This window comes from Magallana gigas, chromosome 6 (assembly GCF_963853765.1).
Source record: "Magallana gigas chromosome 6, xbMagGiga1.1, whole genome shotgun sequence".
NCBI classification, from domain to species: Eukaryota; Metazoa; Mollusca; class Bivalvia; order Ostreida; family Ostreidae; genus Magallana; species Magallana gigas.
Window position 1 is genome coordinate 2,673,809 of NC_088858.1, and position 8,525 is coordinate 2,682,333.

At 31.6% G+C, this 8,525-nt stretch overlaps 1 protein-coding gene across 1 annotated transcript; it reads right to left on the reverse strand.

Moving 5' to 3' along the window:
- Nucleotides 1-1,106: 1,106 nt before the first annotated feature.
- On the reverse strand, nt 1,107-3,147 carry LOC117689375 (uncharacterized). Its single transcript, XM_034470234.2, has 3 exons — nt 2,946-3,147; nt 1,570-1,734; nt 1,107-1,175 (listed from the first exon to the last, which is right to left on the reverse strand). The coding sequence occupies exons 1-3, from the start codon at nt 3,117-3,119 to the stop codon at nt 1,140-1,142; spliced, it is 375 nt and encodes a 124-aa protein (XP_034326125.2). The 5' UTR covers nt 3,120-3,147; the 3' UTR covers nt 1,107-1,139.
- Nucleotides 3,148-8,525: the final 5,378 nt, after the last annotated feature.

Consider the following 8,525-nt stretch of genomic DNA (forward strand, 5'->3'; position numbering starts at 1 on the left):
ATTTGAACAAAAATATGAATCTACACTTCCTGAGGATGCTTCCATTTTAATTTGAGCTTTTCTGGCCTAATAGTTTTTGAGAAGAAGATTTTTAAAGATTTTCTCTATATATTCCTATGTAAAACATGATCCCCCAATTGTGGCCCCACCCTACCCCCGGGAACTATAATTTGAACAAACTAGAATCTTCACTACCTGAGGATGTTTCCATTTTAATTTGAGCTTTTCTGGCCCAATAGTTTTTCTCTATATATTCCTATGTAAAACATGATCCCCCAATTGTGGCCCCACCCTACCCCCGGGAACTATAATTTGAACAAACTAGAATCTACACTACCTGAGGATGTTTTCATTTTAATTTGAGCTTTTCTGGCCCAATAGTTTTTGAGAAGAAGATTTTTAAAGATTTTCTCTATATATTCCTATGTAAAACATGATCCCCCTATTGTGGCCCCACCCTACCCCCGGGGACCATGATTTGAACAAACTTGAATCTACACTACCTGATGATGCCTCCACACAAGTTTAAGCTTTTCAGGCCGAATAGTTTTTGAGAAGAAGATTTTTGAAAAATACCAACAAATTTTCAATAATTCTCAATTGTCTCCCCTTTAAAGAGGGTGTGGCACTTCATTTGAACAAACTTGAATCCCCTTCACCTAGTGGTGCTTTGTAACAAATTTGGTTGAAATGTGCCAAGTGGTTCTTGAGAAGAAGATGAAAATGTGAAAAGTTTACAACGACAACGACGACAACGACGACAGACAACGGCCAAATTGTGATCAGAAAAGCTCACTCAGGTGAGCTAAAAAAATTGTTAATATAATTTAACTTTGGTCTCCTATTGCTAAAAAGCACATCGACCTGACCTTTTTATCTGAATTAAATCGCGGATTCATGCTATGCTTAAAAAACATGCACAATGCCTAAAACATGTAGAAGAAAATCCGTTTACAATGTAAGTACGATGATAAATTGTTATTATATAAAACGACCCCTTCATAAACTGTCCATGCATAATGGGTTTCTTAAACCAATAGACATGATTTTATTTAGTGTCCGGAATAAGTTAAGTAATGACTACGAAAAAAATATTTTAAACTCATTTTTAAGGAAAAAAAGGCCACTTGTATCATTCCTCAAACGTATTTGAAACCGTCTTGGCTGGGCTCTTCCTGAAAGATAATCAATCAGCATGCTAGAAAAAAGATTAAATAGGCTTTTGTTCATCTTTTAGTTATTTCTTAATCATTCTATAGTTATCTTCTATAGTTATCTGTCCTTATGTCTGTCTAGTTCTCTTAGCCGTTTGCTTAGTCTCTTGCACTCATGTTATAAATTGGTGCTTACAAATTTTGCTGTTTTTTAAGTTCTCTCCTTGGGCCTTTGATGCCTATGCATTTATTCTTGTTTTCTTTTTTTTCATTTTAATATACCGTTACTATATTCTCAACATGTTTGCCAAGTGTTCTTTCTTTAAATTCTACGTCTGTTTGTTTCAATTACCTATTTAGTTTATTTTTTTTATATTTTACCATTTGTTCTGGTCGAATTCTGTACAAAACTTACCATATCGATGCTATTTCCGTAACATTTACGCAGAGGGAGCCTCAGATTTGAAATGGTGAGTTCATGGATATACTCAACTGTTATTCGAATTGTATAAACTTTAGACATTTTGTCATTCAACACTGTGACATCCATTTGTTGCAGTTCTGTAAATTTTTCCTGATGCTAGAATTGAACAGAAAATGGTAAAAATTATTTTAGAGTAAAAGTTCCTCGCTACAATATCCATTTTTTCTTAAAATTAAAGCGATTAAATACTCATAAAAATACACAATATAGTTAATGTAATATATATGTATTTCCGTCTCTGAAAACTGTTTGCAAATTGCAGATAAAAGCGCAATATTCAGTAGTGTTGAATTTTAACATCAGATGCCTATTAATAGACACGATTGTTGATAGAACTTTCCAGATAACTCTCAGAATGAGCTAACAAAGAACGCAGGCCGACCAATTGACATCATGATTGTGTAGGAAACATTAAATATTGATTTGGCACTCTAACTGTATATGAAATCTTTCTGGATAAATATACTAATACATTGGGGCGTTGCATCAGTAGGGGGGATATATTTTGGACAGTGTTAAGGTGGTTCGTATCAACAATGCATTATTTAATTGATAAATAAAGATTTTTGAAAAATAATTTTACAAAAAAATGACAAACAAAATGGTGAAGAATTTTATTTTTGAAATGATTTTAAATCGGAATCGGTTCAAATTAAATAAGTTGGATTTTTTTTCCAACATTTTTCATCGTTTCAATTCCTGTAAGATATCATTGTTTGAGAGGAGTTTGATGTGAATATTTGTTATTCTGCAGATTTTATTCATGGATAAAATCTTAAATTAACTCAAACCAAATTTGAATCTCTACGTTCTTTTACTTGCAACCAATATTTTTCACCTCGTGAAAATACAAGACACATTTCAAAAATATATAATTACGTGCATATATCCGTCTTTGAACAATTAAACTTGTTTCAGAAATGATATCTAACGATCAGTAAAACAAAATTTTGGTGTGAAATTCCACCTTCAAAATTATAGTTATATTTGACAATAAATAAATATGCAATTGAGGTATGACGTTTCAAGAATAGATAATGCAAAAACAGAAAATATTTTCATTTGCAACATAAACGGTCAAAAGTTTTAAAATATTGGTAAAGAAAATATTGGAAGGAAATTTGAACAGAGTATACACAAAAAATATGCAAAATAAAAATACGGTTCATCATACAAAGCCCATTGAATGTTTCTGCGCTTGTGCAGGATATCATGTAGTTCTAGTTAAATCTGAAACTAAATGACATAAATTTACATAACTTCACATCATTGTCTTTTTTGGTGGTATGTTTATATATAATACTAACCTTTTTGATCAATAAATTGTTTCTATCCCAGAACGTCACATTGACTTCTTTTGCTATCTTTAGAGTGAAAGACAATTTCGCAATGCTTGAAGACGTTTCTGGTAAAGTCATGTAGGCTCCTACCATTCCAGATTTTACTCCCGCAAACAGGATTCCCTGGGATGTTTTTAACATGTTGTATATAAACTTCGTAGGAATAGAACTCAGCGTTGAGAATGCAACGTAGGCCACTGCATGGCAAGCTAAAATTTTAACAAAAAATCAATTCTATCGGGAACAAAATACAATTTAGAAATATATGTGTGTATATATTTGAACAGACAATGAATAGAAACATTTGTATCCATTGTGTAATTGTGTAATGGATTTAGATTTTTTTTAACAATAACAAGAAATATAAGATATTATTCGTGACTTCAACACAATATTTATTATTGGTAATAAGATAATTTAATTTCGGTTTTAACACCTCATTTGATAGGCTAACAAATTAAGTTATATCGTATTACACAACTTACCTACGTCACAATACGACACGCGTTCAAAACGTATTAATCCGCATGCTGTTACATTTAAATTTTGTAAATAATATTACATAATAAGATTTCATAAATAAAATTTTATAATTTCTTTTTTTCTAATATTAGTAGAAGAAAATTAGATGATAATGAATGCATTTGTTATACAATTTTAACATACCTCGGAACAGTTTACGTTTCTTTATAAACAGTTTTGTGATTTATAAACCATAAACTGTTCCAAATTATGTTACCTCGTATAACACAGGTAGAAACTAAATTTATTTCATAATTAAGTTAAATTTTCCCTAAAAAATTCACTATTCAATACATTTCAATTCCTCATTAAAAGATCATTTTAATTGCTAATGTTTAGTTACCGATTTCACATGCGTATCCTTCAAAACCAATAAAACATTTCGAACATATTCCTGTGCCTGGATAACATTTTTCACAATTCAAGGGGCATGGTCTTGTGCATTGAGAAATTTCCGCTACGGGACTAGGGCAACCTTAAAAATAATACAAACATCTACTAATAACATTAAATTTAGTGGTGGAAATATTCAGAAATATTATAAACCAAAACAAAAAATTACCATAAACCTGTACTTCACATAGGTCTCCATAAGCATACGTGGAATAGCTAGAAGGGTATACACCTCCAGGTAAACGTTCGTTATAGAAAATGACGTATTTTCCGAAATACGGACAGTTTATGGACACTGTATCTGGAATGGTGTGTCTAGTGAATGTTGTATCATGGTGACAAAGAATACCCTGATGTCGATTGGTGGTGTTCGAAATGTACAAGTAAAATCCAAGAAAAGCTGCCGTATACCCATTGGAGTCAGCGCCTTAATATCGTTAAGTTACATTTATTCAACAAACGAGTGTTCATTCATCAAAAAAAATATTCCATATCAAAATTACAATATAAATAATTAAACAAAAAAATGCAAAAACACCAAAAACAATCACAAACAGAAACACAGATATCAGCCAGACTTTGACAAATAACATATTTTCATTCATTTTTTCTAACAAATCATATATTGAATTCAATATATATCTTTGTTCTGTACAAATTAAATATGATAAATTAAGCCTAAATCACTTTTAAACTCACTCCATTTTATGTTATCCGTACGGAAAATCAAAACAACGTGGTTAATTCTGTATATCTTCCCCAGGTTGACCCACCATGTTACACGTCTTTGATTTGCTGCACCTAATGCACATTGCCCGTCACGAAAATGGCGTGACGAAAAAAGGCCGTCAACGGCCTTGTCGCTTGTACCATAAGCGGAATATGTCGAGGACTGCCATGTTTGCTTCATGTAACTCAAATTTTCGAGATCTAAATTTATAAAACACAAAACATTAGCATCTACTTTCATTGTTTTAAACATAAACAATATATTCTATCTTCTTTTCAAAAAATTCAAATTACGAGGATGCTAGTTTGCAAAATGCGTCTTAAGTTCATGAATCCCGCTCATGCCATTTTTAAATAATGCTCTTTCTTCTTTAGTGATATACAAATTAGCATTGTGACCAAAATAAACTTGCGGTTTTTGCACATGGCCATGCAAGGTACTGTGCACTTAGGAACTTTGTTTCCAAATTCCAAAATAGGACAACCTGAAAAAGAGCATATTAACCAATAAGGTGGTATGAGAAACCTCTATGATATTACGTACTATTTATTGAAAGAAACAATAAAATAAAGTGTAATTTCATAAAGTGTCTTTACAAATATTTTATAAGTTATGCATTGGGTTAGAGTTTTCTCTACAAATCTGAATAAATTTAAATCTCGCTAGAGATTCTAAAATTTCTACCTTTTGAAAAATATTTTATGGTATTTTTTCGGCAAAATATTGTAAAATTCGAAATTTTTAACCTGATTGAAGTACGTTAATTATAATGTACTTTAATCCACATTTATATTGACATTTATCCCATACCACATAAGCTATGTTTCAAAATTTAAAAGAAATTGATTTAAATCCAATAAATTATATTACCGTAGACTTCTACTTCACAGAGGTCAGTAAAGGCGTATCTACTGTAATCATCCGGGTAATGGATTCCTGGCAGCCTCTCGTTGTAATAGATGACATATCGACCAACCACAGAACAGAATATATCAATGTAGGGAGGGATCGTGTCTTTGTTGTAACTTCTATCTCGATAACAAATGACGCCATCGTTGTGATCCGTCGTGTTTGAAACAACAACTGTGAATCCGAGGAATTCTCTTGTAAATCCGTTGTTTGCATCTACAATATATAAACTAAAAAATGAACATTAACGTTATGAAGCAATGCATCATTAGGGCGTGTAACAACTTTGGAAAACTAAATAGATTTTATACAACTGCGTAAATAGAAACAAACTTTGAAATAATATAAGACAAAATTGTATTTGATCTAACAAAACTGAATCCATGTTATGAAGATCGTAAGATGCTAAAGTTTTTAGGTGAATTTATTAATAGTGAAAATATATTATGTTCAGAGCTAAATATTGCCTACATAGAACTTAAACGTTTAAAATCTTCTTAAATAGTTATTGTTTTTTTTTAAAGTTAACAACGTGAAAATTTCATTCCCAAATGATAAGCATGCATTTTTATTGTTTTTAATACATTTTAAAAACTCATTCAGGGGTAGATCTATAGAATCTAAACAAAATATAGGTTCACTAGCTTGATAAGCTAGGGCGGCTAACGCAACGTGTATTCAAGATAAGATTTTACATGGTATTTGGCAATAATTTACAAATCACTGTAAATAATTATTTGGTTCGATGTAGATAAAAACTGTACCGAATATTTACCTAAAAGAAAAAAATGAACTGAGCACTTATCCTACAATTAATGTTTAAATCTATCAAGTGCAAGAAGCACACCGATGGTAAAGATCGGTTAAAAATGGTGGGTTTATATTATTTTTATTCTAGTAATGACTTAAAGTGTTCAATTAATACTACTTGAACATGTTTGGGGACCATGATTAGTTGAATTAATTGAGTTAGTGTTTCGTATTAATATAAATAAATATGACATCTTACCCCATTTCAAGTTATCGGTTCTAGAATAGACCATAATGCGTTCAATTGGTCGAGGTTTTTGTAAATCCACCCACCACATGGCGAATACTTTGTTGGCTTGTGTTGAGGTACACTGACTCCCGTAATAATCAAGATTACTCTTTTTACCATCGACAACTCTGAAACTTGGCTGCCCTGCATTGACCGTGTGTAGCTGATAGGAAGGTCGATGGCCCGCCATGTTTACTATAAACATTTGATAATCGGTCTATGTATTTAATCCTATATAAACCTTTTCTTAAATCTTTTTATTCTGACTACCACAATAGTAAATATTAAAGCTGTAAATTTTGTTTTGTAAAAACTACATACCAGATATATTTTGTTAACTACAAAATGGTTTTAACTTAAGTTAACTAAAAACTTTTTAAATAAGAGATCAACTGCAGGCATAGATCCGTTTATCCTTACTTTATTGTGTAACGTTAAAAACTGATTGGCAGCAAATGATTTTACATTCGTCATATGAGATGGAATTACTCACTTCGGTTGTAAGATTCACACGAATGACCGGTAAAACCAGGGCTACAGCCCCCAAGACATTCTCCGGAAACAACGTGACAATATCGGCAGCGGCGGGGACAGGGTTTGTTACAATCTTCACCGTATAAACCAAGAGGACAGCCTTTTGAAAAAAATGTATATATATATATACAAAAAAAACTATACCACAGAAGTAAATTTAGCTACTCTAGCTACTTAAAGCCGTGACAATCTAAATGTTCTTAAAGTTATAAAACTTGATTTTTATTTCATAGATAACAAAAACCAAATGTTTCCGTACTATGGTGAGGCAACTTTAAATATTTAGAATTTTTCCTTTTTCCTAGTTTTGTTTTAATTTGCAATTATTTTAATGATAAAGGTCATTGCTTTAATTTCACCCAACTATCATTGATTAAAAAATGTTAAAAAATAAACTTGAAATATTCGGATTTATTTATCTAATGCTTGCCTTTTTTCTCTCTTTTTTTTCCCTTGTTGTTGTTTCGTTTTGTTGTGGGATTTTGTTTTGTTTTTAGGGTCATCCGTTTCCTACGGAAAACCCTCTTGTTTTTCTACTGTTTCTTTCTATTATTATTATTATTAGGGTCTTCCGTTTTCAACGGAAGATCCACTTGTTATTCTACGGTTTCTTTTTCATTATTCATTTTTTCTGACTTTTTTGGAGCGCTATTTCTCAAAAACTGTTCAACCGATTTGCACAAAATTTTAATGACTGATAGAGCATGATTGGTGCTAAATTTTAGAACATTTTTAAATGATGACTTTACTTCCGGTTTCAGATATTGACGATTTAAAAAAAAATTAGGGTCATTTTGTCCACGCATCTCCTCCAAACTAGTGGAGATAGAAGCTTGAAATTTTTAGGATTTGTAGATGAATGTCTGTAGATGTACCCAAATGCTTCCAATTATAAAAATTGCTTAAGGCCTTGAAGCTCGCCTTAACCTGAAAATTAGCACCAAATTTGTTCACGAAATTTTCGCACTTTCTCTGTAATATCTTTTGACGTATAAATATTTTGTCAAGACATGTAATGCAAAAGTTGTTGCAAGGAAACGACATGATCCCTACCATTAAGGGCCAAGAGGGCTCTAAAGTCTTTTTAAAATAACTCTTTACTGAACAATAATTTGTTATTAATTGTAGAAGCAAAAATGTTTATTGTAGAGCTGTTTATCTATATAGTAAATACCTAAGTCATATGTTACGTAATTAGGGGTTTCAAGGGGCCAGAAGGTAAAAACTTTGATCATTAATATCTGAAAAAGGAGAAATATTTTGAAAAGCAATGTAGAACAAAAGTTGCTCAGAATAATGTTCTAAATAATATGATATCTAAAATTTTGTTGGTGGTGGCCCCAGAAAGGAGTTTAAGGGTCGGCCCCCAAACCACAGTTGTCAGATATCTCAGAAACGGTTGACAGTTTTTGAATACTTG